Here is a 20,947-nt window from a genome sequence, read left to right as displayed (position 1 = left end):
GTTCTGACCTAAGGTCTAATGTTTTACACACAAAAAACTACCAAAAATTTAATGTTTATTTTTAGAGAGAGAGACAGAGAAAGAGAGAAAGCACAAGTGGGGGAGAGGCAGAGAGAGAAGGAGACACAGAATCCAACGCAGGCTCCAGGCCCTGGGCTGTCGGCCTAGAGCCTGATGTGGAGCTTGAACTCACAGACCCTGAGATCATGACCTGAGCCGAAGTTGGACACTTAACCGACTGAGCCACCCAGGTGCCCCCAAAATGGCCATCAACCTTCTAATGTTTTAGATATACTTACATGTCTGTAGTGAAATCCCATAGGAGAAGCAACAGCAAAACAAATTTGCTGTGGGAATAGCCACTCTCTTACTCTCTTATGTAAATAAATGGGGACAATACCAAATTAATGGTCCTATTCTTCTGACTACATACGTTATTTAAGGTAGGGAGTACAGATATTATGATCTCAGCTTAACAGATGGAATCAAGGGGAAGAGAATCTAAAAGTTTTTGAAAGGATAGGTCTAGAAGTGGGGAAAACTAAAATCAGTATTGATCAACTATTAGCATAGGGCTTGGCTTTTCCCATTCTATTCCTTCCCTGCACTCCTCACCTGGAGCTTCAGGTATCTCGTGACCTCTAACTAAAGCAATGTGGAATTCTTTCTCACTTCTGTTTTTCATTTCTAGACTTCATGGCACGTTTTGGATTTCTTTAATGGCTTTCAAGATCAAAGTAATAACTCTTTTAAATCTGCTGACTGAATTTTTTAAATTTGCTAACCTCAGATTAAAGAAATAAGAGCAAAATGTTCCTTAAAAAATATTTGTTTTAGAGGTGAAGGAATAGCTCTCGTAAAGCAGTTTTTTTGGATTACAGTGAAAAGGAATCAAAATTTTAAGTTTCTGCTGAAGTGTGTGTAAAGTTTAACTGCTTTAAGAGTATTATTGAGGGGCGCCTGGGTGGCTCAGTTGGTTAAGGGTCTGACTTTGGCTCAGGTCATGATCTCACCGTCTGTGAGTTCAAGCCCCATGTGGGACTCTGTGCTGACAACTCAGAGCCTGGAGCCTGCTTCAAGTTCTGTGTCTCCCTCTCTCTCTGCCCCTCCCATACTTGTTCTCTCTCTCTACCTCTCAAAAATAAATAAATGTTAAAAAAATTAAAAAAAGTATTATTGACATATGACAACACATTTTTATTAAACAATTTTATTCAATTTATTAAATATATTTTATTAAACATTTATTATTCATTTTTATTTACCCATTTTGAGAGAGAGAGAGAGAGAGAGAGAGAGAGAGAGAGAGTGTGCATGTATGATTGGAGTAGGGGCAGACAGAAGGAAAGAGAATCCCAAGCAGGCACCATCCTATCAGCATGGAGCCTGACATGGCACCTGATCCCATGAAACATGAGATCATGACCCAAGCCAAGATCAAGAGTTAGACGCTTAACTGACCAAGCTAGCTGGGTGGCCCTAAATTGCACATATTTAAAGAGTACAGTTTGCTGTTTTCACATATATATACAACCATGAAGCCATCACCACAATCAATATAATGAACATATCCATCACTGCTCCTCCTATTGCCTTTTGGTAATTCCTCTTTCTTGTCTGCCTGTCTTCCCTGACTCCCCACTCTATGTGAGCCCTGGCAAATACCCATCTGCTTTCTGTCACTATTGACTGGTCTGTATTTTCTAGAGTTTTATAGAATAGAAGCAAACAGTATTTACTCTTGTCTGGCTCTTCTCCACACAATTTTGAGCTTCATCTAGGTTGCATGTGTATCAGTAGTTCATCCCTTTTTCCTTGCTGAGTAGTATTCCATCATGTGGACATACCACAATTTTTTTATCCATTCATCTGTTGCTAGACATTTGAGTTGCTGTCAGTTTTTGATTATAAATAAAGCTGCTAGGAACTTTCACATCCAAATCTTTGTAGAAACATATGCTTTCATTTCTCTTGGGTAAATACCTAAGAGTAGACCAATGGCAGGTGTATGTTTAGCTTTTTAATAAACTGCCAAAATGTTTTCCAAAGTGGCTGTACCATTTTACATTCCCATCAGCCGCATACGAGACTTGTAGTTGTTCCACGTACTCATCAATCCGTGGTGTGGTCAGTCTTTTTAACAGACACTATAATGGGTTATGTAGTGGTATTCATTGTGGTTTTAATGTGCATCTCAATGATGTTGAGTATCTTTTCACATATTTATTTGCTATCCATGTATCCTTTTAGTGAAGCGTCTATTAAAACCTTTTTGCCCACTTTTTAAGTTGGGTTATTTTCGGGGCGCCTGGGTGGCTCAGTTGGTTAAGCGTCCAACTTCAGCTCAGGTCACGATCTTGCCATCCGTTGAGTTCGAGCCCCGCGTCTGGCTCTGGGCTGATGGCTCAGAGCCTGGAGCCTGCTTCCGATTCTGTATCTCCCTCTCCCTCTGCCCCTCCCCCGTTCATGCTCTGTCTCTCTCTGTCTCAAAAATAAATAAACGTTAAAAAAAAATTTTTTTAAATAAATTGGGTTATTTTCTTCTTATAGAGTTTGAGGGTGCCTTACATATGTTTTTAAGTTTTCTTTTTTAAGTTAATTTATTTGAGAGAGAGAAAGCATGAGTGGGGGAGGCGCAGAGAGAGAAGGGAAGAAAGAGAATCCCAAGCAGGTTCCACACTGTCAGCATGGAGCCTGATGCGGGGCTCAAACCCACCAACATTAGATCATGACCTGAGCCCAAGTTGGACGCTTAACCAACTGAGCCACTTGGGCACCCTGGTGCTTTACATATTCTAGATACAAGTCCTCTATCAAATCTTTGATTTGTTGGGCACCTGGGTAGCCCAGTTGGTTATGCATCTGACTTAAGTTCAGGCCATAATCTCATGGTTCATGAGTTCAAGGCCTACAACAGGCTTTACATGGAGCCTGCTTTGGATCCCCTGTTTCCCTCTTTCTCTGCTCCTCCCCCACACTCTCTCTCTCTCAAAAATAATAAATTTCTCCCAGTCCATTGCTTGTCTTTTCATTAAAAGCTCAAATTTTAGAGTTTAAAAGAAATTTCAAAATAGAAATATTTTAGGGGCACCTGAATGGCTCAGTTGGTTAAGCATCCAACTCTTGATTTCAGCTCAGGTCATGATCTCACAATTCATGAGATGGAGTCCTACACTGGGCTCTGTGCTAAGAGTGCGGAGCCTGCTCAGGATTCTCTCTCTCCCTCTCTGCCCCTCCCCTGAATGCACATTCTCTCTCTCTCTCTCTCTCTCTCTCTCTCTCTCTCTCTCTCTCTCTCAAATAAGCTTTAAAAAAAAAAAGAAAAATTTTAGAAGACAGAATTGAATCACTGAAAAAGTCTAAAACATTTTCATGAAAGCATACCAAAAAGTATATGTAAAGTAATATTTAAATAATAAAGGATGGAGTGGTGGTAACATTTTTCTTTTGTAAAGGAAGATACCATGAGATAACCTTGAATGTGATATTTGAATAATATTAATGAAAGGTGTCCTTTAATGTGTCTTTTCCTTGATGTCTCAGAGACACTGTAGCACTTCTGAGCTGAATGCTAACCTGAACCCACTTGAAGTCTCCACTAAAAGAAAGTAGATTTGGATGAAGTATGAGAAACTGAAGAGTAGTAAAGTGACTATCTATGCACTTGGCTTAAAATAGCAGGAGATCTAGACCACTGTGAGTCAAACCGATGATAGAGCTCCCATTCACCACATGGTTCACAGAGAAGAGGTTTCACTTGGCTCTATTCTATCTGGCCCTAGATTTCTGGATCCATAGGTACTGTACCTGGTGCCACCACACCTCCACCCCATCCTCCTATCTGGTCGATGATTCTTGTGGCTTCCCTTCTAGGTCTTTCCCATGACATTCCTGCATGGTTTTTGGCCTTGTTTAGTCCTTTGATTTTGGCATCCTTTGTTGCGCCCAGTGAGGATCTCAGCCCTCATGGGGAAACTCCTCCCCCTGCTCCCCACCCCTCCCACCCTCCCTGGTCAGTCTCCATAACTAGGTGAAGGTAGAAGAGAAATCAGATTTGGGGACACATGAAATTGAATAAAAAGCAAAAAAATCTTTAGATGGTTATCAGGCCTAGGAATATATACAATAACATTTAAAACTTTGTCTTGGAAAGCAGTTTGGAATCTGCATATAACAGGATGTTATTTATTCTATCACAATTATTATTCTTTAAAATATAATGCATATGTTAAAATCTCTGTTAAAAGAGAGTTGTTAAACTCTGTATATATTAAAATCTGCAGGTGAGACTGTCCCCCACACACAATTGTAAAAACAGTATGTTAAAAAATGTTTCATCTTACTACAAGTATAAACTAAAAGGTCAATTGTTAGAAACATTTCAAGTGGTAATATTTGATGAAATAGCACCATTAACACACTGATATCTGTAAGGTAAAGTTAGTCTTTTGAAATTCATTTGATTATGTACATAAAGATTCACATGCATATTTATAGCTTTAAAAGCAGTAATGCCACTTCAATAATTTATTCTAAGGAAATAATCACAAATGAAAAGCCTCTCCATAAAAGCAGAAAGAACTCAATCATCTAATAAGGGGAATGGCTAAAAGATTATTGTATTTTCACTCTATGGAATATTATGCAGCCATTGAGAATTATATATAATCTATATACAATCTATAAGGATAGTATAGTAGCATATAAAAATGTGTGATATATCAATTAAAATTCAATAGTATATAGACATTATGATTTCAACTCTGCAAAGGTTTGTGGACAAAGACTCAGTATATCTGAAACGTTCTAGTGTGAGCTATGATTTATTCATATGTTAAAATACTACATAGGAGTGAAAATGGGTAAATGCAGCTACATCTATCACAAAAAAAAAAGAACCTTACAGTTACAGGATTGAGGCCAAAAAACTTAGAAAAGGATGTACAATAAAAAAGATATGTAAAATAATAAAAGATATACAAAACAATACTGCACATTGTTTAAAGATACATATATATGCAGGAAATACAGACCTGCATGGTCAAGGTAAACATTAAATTCAGGATAATGGTTACCACTGGGTGGAGGGGACGAAAATGCAACTGGAGACAGCCACAGGGGGCTTCAACTATATTCACGTTTCATTTCTTTACCTGGGTGGTACATACAGGGTTATTTATTATATTAGTTTGGTGTGAAATATTTAAAATAAATACTTTTTAAGATCGCATCAGAGCCCTTGCATAAGTGGAGATAAGAAGTATCTGGAGGGTGCTCGAGGGCTGACAGCATTGCAGGGGCATGCTCTCTCATTTCCCCAGCACCTCCCTTCCTGTGGGGTCTGCCCACGTGTGCTGGAGCATGTGGTGCAAATGCAGACCTACAGCAGTGGCGAGGGGCCTTGCCAATGATCTCAAAGAGGCAGACTCCCAGGGTAGGGCTGAGCTAGGCAGAGGAAGAGTACCTGTGTCTGGCCCTATTCACAGGCCCTATACACTTGGCCAGAGTAGAGGAGGAAGTCTTCCTGGAAAGCTGCTTTCCATGCTGTGTGGACACAGGTACTGAGAGGTGAAGAAGCCAGCTGGCTGGTGGTGCTGGATGAGGTTCCCTCGGACCAGGTGTTACTGCTCAGTTATAAAGTCCTCCCGAGGAAGATTTCCTGGGTTGGGTCCCCTTTACAGTCCCCCTGTGTTCTAGATTTATGGACATAGTTCCAAGTTAATAATATATTAACTTGCCCTAATATATTATGAGGCACTGAAATCCACCCCCCCCCCAAAATAACATCAATACCTCTTGTATTAGCTTTTTATTACTGCTGTAACAAATAGCCACAAACCTAAGTGGCTTAAAACAACAGAAATTTATTATCTTTCATTTCTGTAGGTTAGAAGTCTGGCAGGGATCTCATTTGGCTAAGGTCAAAGTGTCAGCAGGGCTGTGTTCCTTTCTGAAGGCTTTAGGGGAGATTTTCCAGCTTTTAAATGCTGCCCACGTCACTTGGCTTGTGGTCTCCTTCCCTCATCCTCAAAGCCAGCACGTTGCATCTCTAACATTCTTCAAGGTTGTAGCTCTCTCAGACATGGCTAGATGCATGAGATTAGATTGGGCCCATCCTGATAATCCAGGATAATCCACCTCCACATCCCAAGGACCTTGATTTAATCATCTATCTCCACAGACGTTTCCTTGATTTAATCACAGCTACCAAGTCCCTTTTACTCTAAGTGCCTAGATTTTTTATTTCATTAAGCGACACAAAATCTCTGTTGCCGTGTTGGGTGGCCATTGCTGTGCCTCCCACACACCTGTGCGAGGATCACTGAGGCCTTCTATGATGAGAGGTACAAGTGGCCTGGTAATACAGTCAAGCTATTTGGTTCTACATAGTTCATACTTCCAGGTTTCCTAAGAAAAAAAAAATTTTTTTTTTTTTGCTTACACTAACACTTTTTCCTCAAATGGGATTGTCTTATGCTCTGCTGCTGTCAACTTACAGAGAAAGTGTGTCAAGGTAGAAATAACGTTTAACCATGATCGTAAATATATCCGTCATTTTTATGAATGGCCTAGGAGACTGGGACATCTGAAGGCTGGCTGATTGATTGATTTCCCAATTCTTTACATGGTTTTGAGATTGAATACATATAGTAAAATATAAGTTAAATGCAATTAAATCAGAATGTACAGAACAAGTGAAGAACAAGATGCATACATGAAGACAGTTAAAACCTGCACTACAGAGCCATGCATTTGATACTGAACTTCCTGGCAGCTAAAGCAAAACTGACATATGGCCAGTTACATGATTTGCATTATTCGTGTGATGAAAACACACCTGTTTCTAAAGAGAAGTTTTTCCTAGTAGGCCTGAGGCCTCAAAGGAAGTTCTCATCCACGTGGCACTAAGTGAAACAATAATCTCTCTGTAACAAATAGAGAAAGAGGTTTCCTAGGATTGTTAAGGGCATAACACGAAACACAACCTGGTAAAAGCAATCCTTTTGGAGGGCCAAGACAACATGTTTCAAGCAGCAGCTTTCTTTTTTTAAAATTTTTTTTTCAACGTTTATTTATTTTTGGGTCAGAGAGAGACAGAGCATGAACGGGGGAGGGGCAGAGAGAGGGAGACACAGAATCGGAAGCAGGCTCCAGGCTCTGAGCCATCAGCCCAGAGCCCGACGCGGGGCTCGAACTCACGGACCACGAGATCGTGACCTGGCTGAAGTCGGACGCTTAACCGACTGCGCCACCCAGGCGCCCCAGCAGCTTTCTGCTAATAATCATGATCCAGGTTGTGACTCATTAAGCAGTGAAATGAATTTATGACCAACATGCACAAAAATGGAATAGAACAGAACAATAAAAACCCAGTGTTTCTTCTGTGCGTGGGGTATATGTGTATTTGACCAAGAAGTGAAATGGATTTTCTACTGTGGATTGCTCTGGGAGGAATGACAGGGCTGCACAGATAATTCTTCAGAGATGGAAGAGTTCTTAAGTTCTAGGTTGGTCAACAAATAGACTGATGTTATATCCTGCAACCAGGATCTGTCGTGCAAGTATTGCTTCTTGCACTGGCTTCACAATAGGATTTAGGAAAATCAAAACCAGAAAGATGAGGAAAGGGAGCAGAGTATCCCATGAATGCCCTGGGTGCTGGAGAGGGCAAGGAAACAGATGGTAAGGTCGATATCTTCCTGTGGAAACTGAGGAGCAAGTGTTCCGCCCAACTGGATAGCCCGCCCATCTGTGTGACCTGAGTTCCAGTGAGCCCAGAATCTTCCTCAGGAGGTTGGTGGTTAAGTGGCAGAGAGGCCCACAAACTGTAAGGTTTACTCAAGGATATACTGTATCCAAATCCAGGAACTGGTGGGTATATTTAATAGTTCAGAGGAACCATATGACATTGGGTTGTGACCGTTTTCTTTTGGCTTACTTAGAAAAGTTTTCCTAGAGTAGTAGTTTTATGCCTTATATAATATTTGTTTCCCTATTTTTAGGACTATAGAAGATGAATATGAAAATGAAGCGAATTTGCTACTTTCTGAGCATTTCCTTGAGAAGAAATAAACTTCTAACTTTTAAGACTACCAAAAGAATAAATTAACGTTTCATCTAATACAGTGAGTGTTACAGTAAAGTGGGATGTTTTAGAATAGTATTTCAGTTCTTAGTCTTCAACTATTATATAATTATGGTTACAGGATATCTTCTAGGGGCACCTGGGTGGCTCAGTTAAGCATTTGACTCTTGATTTCGGCTCAAGTCATAATCTCACAGTTGATGGGATTAAGCCCTCTGTTGTGCTGAGAGCACAGAGCCTGCTTGGGATTCTCTCTCTCTCTGCTCACACTTTCTCTCAAAATAAATAAGTAAACTTAAAAAAAAAGGATATCTTCTATAATACTGGTGTAAAAGTATTTTATTTTTATAAAAAGATTTTGGGGGCACTAAAATGGCTCAGGCAGTTAAGTGTCTGACTCTTGATTTTGGCTCAGGTCGTGATTTCATGGTTTGTGAGATCAAGCCCTGCCTTGGGCTCTGTGCTGACAGCATGGAGTAGGCTTGGGATTCTCTCTCCCTTGCCCTCTGCCCCTCCCCCTCCTTAAAAATAAATAAACTTAAAAAAAAAAAACATTCCTATTTTACTGAAGATGGGATCTAGGAGGACCCTGAAGAATCATTACAACTAGCCTAACTTGAACCCTAAAATTCATCACTGTTTTTTTTTTAATATTTATTTATTTTTGAGAGAAAGAGAGAGACAGAGCACGAGTAGGGGAGGGGCAGAGAGAGAGAGAGACACAGAATCAGAAGCAGGCTCCAGGCTCTGAGCTGTCAGCACAGAGCCCCATGCGGGGCTTGAACCCACGAACCATGAGATCATGACCTGAGCCGAAGTCGGGCTCTCAACCAACTGAGCCACTCAGGTGCCCCATCACTGTTTTTTTTTTTAAAGTTTATTTATTTATTTTGAGGGAGGGAGGGACAGAGAGAGAGAGAAGAAGACAGAGAATCCCAAGCAGCCTCTGCACAGTCAGCGCAGAGCCTGATTCAGGGTTTGATCTCATGAACTTGAACTCATGACCTGAGCCAAAATCAAGAGTCAGATAGGAAACTTCACCAACTGGGTCCACCCAGGCACCCCTGAACTTCAGCACTGTTAACTAGATGCCTGTCTGTTCCCTCTGACTAATTCCCCACCTTTGGTGTACCTTATCAAGGGCTTCTAGGATCAGGATACATTTTGTACTTGACAGTTAAACAACCACAGTGCTAGAGCCAGTCAGTAGGCAAAGCTGGGGTCAAGAACGCGGTCTCAAGATGGAAGAGGTCAGGAGGTGAAACGAGCAACAAGAGGATCAGAATTGTGAAGAAGAACCAAAAGCAAGGGGTCAGAAGGGCCACAAGAGAAGCACAAGACAAAGGAGGAGAGGAGGTATGAGCCTCAAATTTAGCTCCAGCAGACCAAGTCTTGCTGGCCTAGAGTTCCTTAGAGAATGAGAAATGAGCCTCTTGGAGCATACTTCTGCACTTCAAAAACAAAGAACACAACTAAAACTCTTTATTTGGGAAAATTCCAAACACATACAAAAGTAGAGAGACTAGTATAAATGAACCTCCATGTTCCCAGCACTTAACTTCAACAACTTATCAACATTTTCCATTGTTTTTTCATCCGTTTTCAACCTCCCACCATCCCAACTTGGCCACCTTTTCATTTCCCTGGAATATTTAAGAACTTTTTTTTAATGTTTGTTTATTTTTGAGAGCGCCAGTTGGGCAGGTGCAAAGAGAGAGAGGGAGACACAGAATCTGAAACAGGCCCCAGGTTCTGAGCTGTCAGCACAGAGCCAGATCTGGGACTAGAACTTATGGGCAAGATCATGACCTGAGCCGAAGTTGGACTCCCAACCAACTGAGCCACCCAGGCCCCCCTAGGTTATTCTTAAAGTTTATTATTTATTTTTGAGAAAGAGATAACATGTGCACACAAGTTGGGGAGGGGTGGAGGGAGAGGGGGAGAAAGAGAATCCCAAGCAGGCTGTGCACCACCAGTGCAGACCCTGACGTGGGGCTCAAACTCACAAACCGTGAGATCATGACCTGAGCCGAAATCAGACGCTTAAACAACTGAGATACCCAAGTGTCTATTCCTAGGGTATTTTAAAGCAAACCTAGACATCCTATTAATTCATTCACACATACTTTTCAATATGTATCACTAACAGATCAGGGCTTTAAAAACACAGTGATATCACTATTTCATTTAGTAAAATTAACAATAACTTCTTAATATTATACCTAGACTGTGTTGATTTTTCTGCTACTATCTCACAAATACCTTTTATTTAAAAAAATTTTTTTAACATTTATTTATTATTGAGAGACAGAGAGAGACAGAGTGTGAGCAGGGGAAGGGTAGAAACAGGGGGAGGCACAGAATCTGAAGTAGGCTCCAGGCTCTGAGCTGTTACTGGGAGCCCCTCACAAATACCTTTTCATAGTGGGTTTGTTCAAATCAGGACCTGTATACATGGGTGTCACACACTCACTGCATTTGGTTGATTAGTTTCTTGTCTCCAAACTCCTTTAGTCTATAATCGTTATTCTTTCACTTCCTTCCCTTCCCTGTGTCCAGTGTTGACTGATGAGAGTTTTTCACATTCTGCATTTGTTATCATGGTGTCATTTAATTCATCTCTTTATCTACTGTCAAGGTAGTTAGGTCTAGAAAGCTGCTTTCGGACCCAGCTGTTTTGCTGAAAAGGCTTCATAGATGCTGCTGTGTGTGTCCTTCCTGTGGCATGTCACGGGGCACAGGCATGTGCGTCTCCCCTTTAGTGAGGTTGACATTAATCAGCAGGCTCAGGTGGTTGTCAGTCTGACCCATTCACTGAAAGTTCCCCTTCAGTCTTTTAAACAATTTTTTTCATGTTTATTTATTTTTGAGAGAGAAAGAGAGACAGCATAAGCAGGGGAGAGGCAGAGAGAGAGGGAGACACAGAATTGGAAGCAGACTCCAGGCCCTGAGCTGTCAGCACAGAGCCCGATGCGGGGCTTGAACCCATGAACTGCAAGATCATGACCTGAGCTGAAGTTGGACGCTCAACCAACTGAGCCACCCAGGCACCCCACCTCAGTCTTGAATGTAGGGTTTTAGCAGCCATTAGAAATGCTAGGAAAAGATGCCTCTTCTCTTCCGCTTTTAATAGCTTACTTTTCCAGTGAAGAGTTGTCCCTTCCTCATCAATTATTTGGTCTGAGACACAGTTTGCACAAGTAGGCCACAGCACACTTTAAAAATGACATTGTGAGGCGCCTGGATGGCTCAGTCGGTTAAGCGTCCGACTTTGGCTCAGGTCATGATCTCGCAGTCCGTGAGTTCGAACCCCGTATCGGGCTCTGTGCTGATAACTCAGAACCTGGAGCCTGTTTCAGATTCTGTGTCTCCCTCTCTCTCTGACCCTCCCCCATTCATGCTCTGTCTCTCTCTGTCTCAAAAATAAATAAACGTTAAAAAAAAAAATGACATCATGTATCTGACATGCTTCCAGTTGTGTGCTCTTTCTCCTTCCCAGCTTCCCACTGCTGGGAACATGAAGTTCACTCGCAGTATCTTCTATGCTGAAGCAGAGAAACTACTAATGAACTTACTGAGGGTCTGCTCTCATCCCTCTATGGTCGGACATAACCAGCCATTCTCCTTCACGAGGTGTTCCATGACTCCTCCACCTGGACAGCATCTGGTCCTCCTCTGAACTCCTCATTCAACAAACACGGCCTCTGACAGATGCTGGTCACTGTATCACTTTTTAAGAAATTTCTCCTTTGGGGCGCCTTGGTGGCTCAGTCGGTGAAGCGCCCAACTCTTGATTTCAGCTCAGGTCATGATCTCATGGTTCGTGAGTTTGAGCCCCATGTTGGGCTCTGCCCTGTCAGTGTGGAGCCTGCTTGGGATTCTTTCTCTCCCCCTCTCTCTCTGCCTCTCTCTGTGCTCTCTCTCAAAATAAATAAACTTAAAAAAATTCTCCATTACCCCTTATGAATAGTTATTTATGTTAGAAGTGGACATCAGGGGGTTGCCTGGGTGGCTCAATCAGTTAAGTGTCCAACTTCGGCTCAGGTCATGATCTCACGGTTTGTAAGTTCGAGCCCTGCACTGGGCTTTGTGCTGACAGCTCAGGGTCTAGAACCTGCTTCAGATTCTGTGTCTTCCTCTCTCTGCCCTCCCTCCTTTGCTTATGCTCTCTCTCTCTCAAAAACAAACACTAAATTAAAACAAAAAGAAGTGGGCACCATGTTTGATTTAGCTCTCTGTCTCCAGAGTGACTACATCTTTTAGCCTTTTCTGGGAAGTCAATAATAACTTATTAAATTAAAAAGTTAATGAATTACAAGAAACTTTTGAGCCCATTGGACTTTTTCTTCTCTCTTAAAGATGAATGGTTATGCTATGAATTTAGTGCAGAATGCCAATTTTTAATAATTTAGAAATATTATAGACTTCTCTAATTAATCACTATTAAAAAACAAATTACATTAATTAATCACCTTTTCATTATAGTAAAATCCAATTGGATTGTAATTCTGTAACTATCTAGATACCAAGATCACATTTTCACTTTTTTTTTTTTTTAAGTTTATGTATTTATTTTTGAGAGAGAGAGTGAGTGTGACCAGGGGAGAGGCAGAGAGACAGAGAGAGAGAGAGAGTCCTAAACAGGCTCCTTGCTGTCAGTGCAAAGCCTGACACGGGCCTTGAGCTCACAAATTGTGAGATCATGACCTGAGCGGAAATCAAGAGTTGGACACTTAACTGACTGAGCCACCCAGGCACCTCACATTTTCACTTTCTTATAACATATTTTTCATGTTTTAACTTTATTTTTTTCTAGCTTTATTGAGATATAACTGACATATAATACTGTGTAAGTTTAAGGTGTACAACATGTTCGTTTGATACACTTCTATATTGCAAAATGATTATCGCCACCACATTAGCTAACACCTCCCTTAAGTCACATAATTACTACTTCTTTTCTGTGGTGATGCCTTCATCTTTAGATGGCATCTAAAGTAAACTATAAGAACTATTTCCCAAAGTACTCCTAAATCATAGTTGTTATAAACAGCTATTGATATACTAATATAAAAATAATGGTAGTGGGGTGTCTGGCTGACTCAGTCAGAAAAGCATGTAGCCCTTGATCTCAGGACTGTGAGTTCGAGCCCCATGTTGGGTGTAGAGATTACTAAAATAAATAATGTGCAAAAATATAAATGTGCTTCAATCGCTGTGAAAAATAGCACATGTTTTTTTTTAAAAAATTTTTTTTCAACGTTTATTTATTTTTGGGACAGAGAGAGACAGAGCATGAACGGGGGAGGGGCAGAGAGAGAGGGAGACACAGAATCAGAAACAGGCTCCAGGCTCTGAGCCATCAGCCCAGAGCCCGACGCGGGGCTCGAACTCACGGACTGCGAGATCGTGACCTGGCTGAAGTCGGACGCTTAACTGAATGCGCCACCCAGGCGCCCCGCACATGTTTTTTTATTTCTGCATTTTGAAAAAATAAATCTGATTACTTTAAACAGTATCAGGTAGGACAATATGTAAAATTTCAAAACCTGAAAGTACAAACTTCAATTCTATACTCTTGTGGTCAAATAATACTGCCACAGTGCCAGTGTAAGACCATTTTAATGAACAAAGTTTTTGAAGGTTGATAGTTTTTTTTAAGTTTGATTCAAAGAATCCTTTATTTATTTAATTAAAAAAATTTTTTTAATGTTTATTTATTTTTGAGAGAGACAGAGCATGAGTGGGGGAGGGGCAGAGAGAGAGGGAGACACAGAATCCGAAGCAGGCTCCAGGCTCGGAGCTGTTAGCACAGAGCCCTATGCAGGGCTTGAACTCATGAACGGTGAGATCATGACCTGAGCTGATGTTGGACACTTAACCAACAAAGCCACTCAGGCGCCCCGAAGGTTGATAGTTTCTTAAACTTGTCCATAAAATGGTGCTATGGATAAAAAGGATAGCAAACCAACAAAAGATCTTTCTTACCAAGCAATCAAGCTCTTCATTCAGACTGTGGTACTTATTCCGTTTGGCTCCCAGTAAGATAGGTACATCTCCAACATTCTTGGTTTCATCTGAATCAAAGCCTGTAACCTGAGATTACATACATTTGTGCTCACTTCCAACACTTCCACATTCCTTCGAAAATTTGACAATAAATACTTTATAAGTTTAACAATCAAAGAGACCTTCAATGGCTAGAATCATAGATGTATAGAACATACAGCTGGGAGGATTTCAACACATTTCCCAGAAGAACATAAATATCTGAAATTGTATTTTTGTATGTTAAGGACAGTGCACAGTAAATATTACACTCACCTCAGTAACTCGATCTTGAAATGCTTTTTCATTAGTAATCAACTCTCTAAAAGCTGTGATTCTGTCTTTATGTTTCAGTAGCTAAGAAGAAAAGCATTTTACATTTCAGAAAAGAAGACAAAATAAAACTACATTCAGGGGCGCCTGGGTGGCGCAGTCGGTTAAGCGTCCGACTTCAGCCAGGTCACGATCTCACAGTCCGTGAGTTCGAGCCCCGCGTCAGGCTCTGGGCTGATGGCTCAGAGCCTGGAGCCTGTTTCCGATTCTGTGTCTCCTTCTCTCTCTGCCCCTCCCCCGTTCATGCTCTGTCTCTCTCTGTCCCAAAAATAAATAAACGTTGAAAAAAAAAAATTAAAAAAAAAAAAAACTACATTCTATAACATTTATAATAAAATCATCAAATCATGCACCATCTAATCCCTGGTCTCCAAAGATCTACTGTTTTTACAGCTCATGTACAGAAAAGCGATCACACAGCAGATCTGAGACTGCTCTCCTTAGAAAGGCCTGCTAGTCAGATTGCTCCCTCGGGGACTGGAAACTTGGATTGCAGGAGGATTTCCATTGTTCCGTAATATGAACAGCTCATTGTGCCTCATCTATCTGTACAAAGATATAGTGTTTACTGAACACCTCTTTCCTTCTGGACGGTCTGGAATTTTAGTATGTGCTAGTCAGAGGTGCTTATGTGAGCAGCCCCCAATAAAAATCCTGCGTGCTGGGTCTCTAATGAGCTTCCCTGGTAAAAACTTCACATATATTGTCACAGCTCATTGCTGGGAAAATGAAGTGCATTTTGCGTGACTCCACTGAGAAGGAACTCTTGGCAGCTTGAATCTGTTTTCCTCTAGACTTTGCCCCAAGCACCTTTTCCAGGCGCTGACTTTGCTCTGTATCCCCTCACTGTGAAACAGAGCCTCGAGTATGACTCTATGCAGAGTCCCACGGGTCCTACCAATCAATGAACCTGAGGGTGGGCTTGGGAATCTCTGGGAGCTTATGCCAATATTCAGTTGTTTTTACAACCAGGCTATCAGAATTCTTTAAAGGAAAAAAAGAAACTACCAATTTTTCCTAGGTGTAATTTATAATCATTTCTTATTTGTTAATTTGTTCCTTCAGTATAATAACAATAACTCTTAATCTTCAAAATTCAAACTTCTGTGAAAATCAGTGAGGTAAACTATGAAGCACAGAATTATTATTATGAGCAATTTCCAATATAAATAGAGAAAAAACTTGAACGAACCTTCATTTAATTATCACCCAACTTCGACTATTGATGGTTAGCAGCCAATCTTGTATCATTTATATTCCCAACCATGTCTTCCCCACTCCAATCCTCCCCTTCACTAAGTCAAATCACAGACACCACATCATTTCACCTGCCAATATTTCAGTAAATTTACCAAAAGAACACAAACACCTGACATTGTATTTTTGTAACATCCTGCTCCAACCCTCAATGGGGCCTATTTTTTTTTTTTTACATTTATTTATTTATTTATTTTTGAGAGACAGAGAGAGACAGAGCATAAGTGGGGAAGGGGCAGAGAGACAGGGAGATACAGAATCCGAAGCAGGCTGTAGGCTCTGAGCTGTCAGCACAGAGCCCGACGCGGGGTTCGAGCTCACAAACCGTGAGATCACGACCTGAGCTGAAGTCGGATGCTTACCCAACAGAGCCGTCCAGGTGCCCCATCAATGGGGCCTATTTTTGAAGGGTGGCTTAAAAAATGGAGGATGTATCTGTTTCTCTGCATATCTGTTATTCCTTGATCCTTTTCTCTACAGGTGAACTAGAAGACAAAGAGACTCCCCAGAATACCTGCATAAATTTCTACCCACACCAGTTCAGAGAAGTAATTTCCTGATAATATAGGACTGAGTTTGTTACTACAATCCAAGATCCCATACTTGAGTATATTTTTATTCCGTTAGCTGATAAACTTGTCACTTCTGTTTTCTTCTCATATGAAAACGGGCAGAAGTTAACATCCTGGTATTACCCTCCCCATTTAACTTACTCTCTTAATCTGTTCCTCCATCGCTGTACCACTATACCAAGAAAAGAATAATTGAAGAAATTCCAGGAACCTCTTCCCTTATGCTTGCGCCACTTGAAAAATAAAATGACTGGTTTTCAATGTACCCACTATTCCAAGTGATAAAGTTTGAAACCGCTATCGGGATATCAAAATACACTGTTCTTCAGGAATCTGTAGTGCTGGGACGCCTGAGTGGCCCAGTCGGTTAAGTATCTGACTTCGGCTCAGGTCACAATCGCGTGGTTTGAGTCTGAGCCTCACATAGGGCTCTGTGCTGACAGCTCAGAGCCTGGAACCTGCTTCGGATTCTGTGTCTCTCTCCCTCTCTCTGCCCCTCCCTGGCTTGTGCTCATTCTCTCTCTGTCTCAAAAATAAACATTAAAAAAAAAAAAAGAATCAGTAGTGCCATGCAAAAGTGGAAAAAATAATCATACCTTTTTTTGGTAGATGAATAATATTTTGTAATACAAACTTAAGTTATAAAACAAGCCAATTGTTGAACAATGTATCTCCTTAGTTAGGGCCATAGTAAAACTAATCTGGTCCTCCAAAACGATTCTTTTAAAAAAATCAAAATTTGGAGAGTTTTATGTTACCTTTCTCTTTGACTATTATTTTCACCAAAAATGATACAGGTTTTAGAATAAAGAATAAATACAGTACCTTTTTATCTAAATTTTTCTTTTTAAGATGGAAGTGCTTCAGTTTTTGTAGCATTATATCACTAATTTTCTCACAATCTTTGAAATATTCAGCATCAGTAGTAGTAATGTCCTAAAGGGTAATAGTTTGAGAAGCTATATTAAAAAGTTTTCATTAAAGCTAAAAGAAGGACAGAAAACACACACACACACACACACACAAAATTCCATAATACCTGACCAAACCAAAAGAGATAAAATAATATTGAACTCAATTACTCATCCATAAGACACCTAATAAAGGGTTATAAGAAAGAATTCTTATAGATTCACACTTGTATGTAAGTGGTTATTGGGACAGATTGGTATAATCTCTGGGAAGTTAATACTCACCTATAATAAGGTGAACATCTCCTGTTAGCGTAGCCCGGTCAGTTTACAAATCCAAATTTCAGCCAAATTGCTATATCTAACAGCAGAGTAATCAGACATCCCCAACAATACTGAAGCTCTAGGTGCCTATAATGAAGGTATTTGTATGTATAACCTCAGGGCCAAAACTGTGTGCATGAGTCAGACTGCCCGAGTTTGTATCTGAGTTCTGTCGCTTAACCCTATGTAAGACTTTGGACAAGACACCCTACAGTTCTAAGTCTCAGTTTGTTTTTCCATGTTTTGTTTCCATTTTTTTTTTAAGCCTGAGAATATAAAGACTGACATAAGGATTGGATGAGATAACCCATGAAAGGCAGGGACAGTAAATTTAAATGCCTCCAAGGACAGGTTGGAAAGTCAACAAATATTTGTTGAGTGCTGATTAAGGGCTTCATCAGAATTAGATACGGGGCATACAACATACCACGTTTCTGATGTTGAAGCCTTCCACTCTGGTGGGGGTGGGAGACACAGAATAAGCAAACAGATAATATTTGGTGTGGGATGACATCCACCAACAAGAGGGATGAGGATACACTCTTCATGGGGAGGTGTGGTGGAGAAGCAGCCTCCAATGACATGGTGGAAAGCCAAGCCTTACAGTAAGTAAGCAAATGTTTGAAGGAACAAAGTAGGCTGGAAAAGTTTGCAGCTAAGGAGAGTCTGTGCCACATTCAGAGTCACATATATAAAAACAAAACGTTAGGTGGATATAGTCTGTATGCTGCCACTTTGTGATCTCTACATAAAATGCTCAGCTCAGTGTCTAGCATTAAATAAATGCTAGCATTCAACAAACTTTAGCTAAAACACAATAGAAATAAGGGTTGTGTTGGATCAGGAACATCACAGACCATGCCCCCCAATTTGGGCTCTGATGACTACACCCAAGATCAAAGAAATGGACAATAATGAAGAGGAAGAAAGACAGCTAGCTCATTTGAGAAGCTATCAAATGTTATGCTCTGTACTCTCATCTCTCATTAAATGTAGTGCTTGTAACCTCCCAGGGCAGGGGAAAGTATCATTTCCCCTACTTACAATGCAGAAACTGAGGCTGAGAAAGGCAAAGTCACTTGGGCCAAGTCACAGAGCCAGAAAGTGGTGAAGTCAGAATTTAAACTCACCTACACTAATTTCATTCTTCATTCCACTAATGTATACAACTCCCCACTGCTCTCCCCCTGCCCAAAAGCTAAATTTTAGATTGGGCAAACAGCTCCATGATGGGAACACTCACTAATCACTAGGCACCAACTGAACCAGAGAACAAGACTATCACTCTGATAGAGTTTCCATGACGTGTAAGAAGTACCGAATAAAAGGTTTTCTCTGGTGCCTTTATCTTGTATCTGATTATATTATTTTACTTGTGGGAATTAGGTGTTAAAGAAAGATAAAAAGAAGCAGGAGGAGGTCTGAATTTTGTCTTCCATTTTTTTCTCCCATGACTTAACTCCAATGCTTTATATTGCTTCTTTGGTTTAGTCCAACTTCTATATTTCTTCCTTCCCCAATAAAAAATATGAATTTTTTAAATTACCTGACATGTGAGAAGTCCTATGACCAGAGCCAGAAGACTGTGAAGTTTGGAGACCAGCTGAGAGGTTCTTTTCACATCTGGGGGATTCAGGCTTTCTTCTTCACAAGGTGAGCAATTCAGGAACAAATTAGAATGTATCATCTTTGCATCCTTTGTGTACACAATTCAGAAGTGTTACAATAAAGACAGAGAGTCTGGATTGCTCTTTAAGTAGAATTCTGAATTAAATACCACTCTTTAAAACTTTGAGCAGCCCTAACAACATGGCACTCAAATTTAAATTTGAAGAGATAGTGGGACACCTGAGTGGCTCAGCTGGTTGAGTGTCTGAGGCTCAGGTCATAATCCCAGGGTTGTGGGATCGAGCCCTGTGTCCGGTTAAGAGTCTTTCTTTCCCTCTGTCCCTCTTCCCCACTTGCTCATGCTCTCTTTCTAAAATTAAAAACAAACGAAATTGGAGATAAATGTTAATATTTAAAAAAAACAAAATTATGAGCTGTGGTTCTCAAACTTCTGATTCTCAGGACCCCTTTATAGATTCAAAAATTAATAAGAATTCCAAAAGCCTTTTGTTTATATGGGTTATATCTATCAATATTTTTTGTATTAGAAATTATGACTGAGGGGGTGCCTGGGTGGCTCAGTTGATTAAGCGTCCCACTCCAGACTTTGGCTCAGGTTGGTGGGATCGAGCCCCATGTTGGACTCCACACTGACAGTGCAGAGCCTTTTTGGGATTCTTTCCCTCTCCTTTCTCTCTCTGCCTCTCCCCCACTGGTGCGTGTGTATGCACATGCTTTCTCTCAAAATAATAAACTTTAAAAAAAAAGAAATTATGACTAAGAACATTTAAAAATTATGTTTACTGGGTCACCTGGGTGGTTCAGTTGGTTGAGCATCCGACTTTGGCTCAAGTCATGATCTCACAGTTCATGAGTTTGAGCCCCATGTCAGGCTCTAGGCTGACAGCTCAGAGCCCAGAGCCTGCTTTGGATTCTGTGTCTCCCCTCTCTGCCCCTCCCCCACTCTCTGTGTGCATGTTCTCTCTCTCTCATGTTCTCTCTCTCTCTCTCTCTCTCTCCTTCTCAAAAATAAACATTAAAAAAATAAAATAAAAATTTTTACTAATCTATTCAAATAACAATAAATCCTTTGTGTCAACATAAATAACAATTTTAATATGAAATTACCACATTTTCCAAAGGAAAAAATTAGTGGAAAGAGTGGCATCTTTTACATTTTTGTAAGTATCTATAATGCTGACTTCATAGAAGACAGCATGATTCTTACATCTGTTTCACACATTGAGCAGCCATAAAAGCAATGATCAACAGTTTCTAGAAAATGCCACTGGGAGCACTTGTGAAAAAAATGAGACTGGCAAGGGCATAACATCTTCCTATTACTATGAAAATACTTTTGATCTCATGGACATTCCCAGACCACACTTTTGAGAAAACAGACCTAGAGTTCATGAAAAGCAAAACTAAAAGCAGAGTAAGGATGACTTAGGGATATTAAAGAAATTGATTAGTCAAGATAAAACAAAGAACTTTCCTTTTTAAAAAAAAATATTTATTTGGGGGAGAGCATGAGCAGAGGAGGGGCAGACGATCTCTGGGCTAACAGGCTGACAGCAGTGAGCTCAATGTGGGGCTGGAACTCACAAACTGCAAGATCATGAACTGAGCCTAAGTCAGACCCTTAACCAAATGAGCCACCCAGGCACCACTACTTTTTTTTTTTTTTTTAAAGAAAATTCAAGAAAAAAAAATATATACTGTGATATACCTCTGTACAGTTGTACTAACTTATTCAGAGTTTACCAATTCAAAATTTGTCATGATTTGGTTAGCAGCTAAACTTAAGG

The 20,947-nt window shown here is 40.4% G+C and overlaps 1 protein-coding gene across 17 annotated transcripts in view; it reads right to left on the bottom strand.

Annotated features, from left to right (window-relative positions):
• CAGE1 (cancer antigen 1) overlaps window positions 1-20,947 on the bottom strand; it is a 55,484-nt gene that overhangs the window by 19,987 nt on the left and 14,550 nt on the right. For 12 of the 17 annotated variants that reach the window (XM_047859160.1, XM_047859161.1, XM_047859165.1 and 9 more), the window contains 4 exons: window positions 19,078-19,227; window positions 17,122-17,232; window positions 14,411-14,491; window positions 14,075-14,182 (listed from right to left, as the gene is read on the bottom strand). In XM_047859160.1, coding sequence (XP_047715116.1) covers window positions 14,075-14,182; window positions 14,411-14,491; window positions 17,122-17,232; window positions 19,078-19,227 — 450 coding nt within the window. Of the gene's footprint in view, window positions 1-4,025; window positions 5,694-14,074; window positions 14,183-14,410; window positions 14,492-17,121; window positions 17,233-19,077; window positions 19,228-20,947 lie in introns of those variants that run through there. The other 5 variants (XM_047859168.1, XM_047859167.1, XM_047859173.1 and 2 more) reach the window with 4 other exon arrangements.

Source organism: Prionailurus viverrinus, chromosome B2 (assembly GCF_022837055.1).
Source record: "Prionailurus viverrinus isolate Anna chromosome B2, UM_Priviv_1.0, whole genome shotgun sequence".
NCBI classification, from domain to species: Eukaryota; Metazoa; Chordata; class Mammalia; order Carnivora; family Felidae; genus Prionailurus; species Prionailurus viverrinus.
The sequence above is the reverse complement of the archived record's forward strand: the minus strand, read 5'-3'. Positions and strand labels throughout refer to the sequence as shown.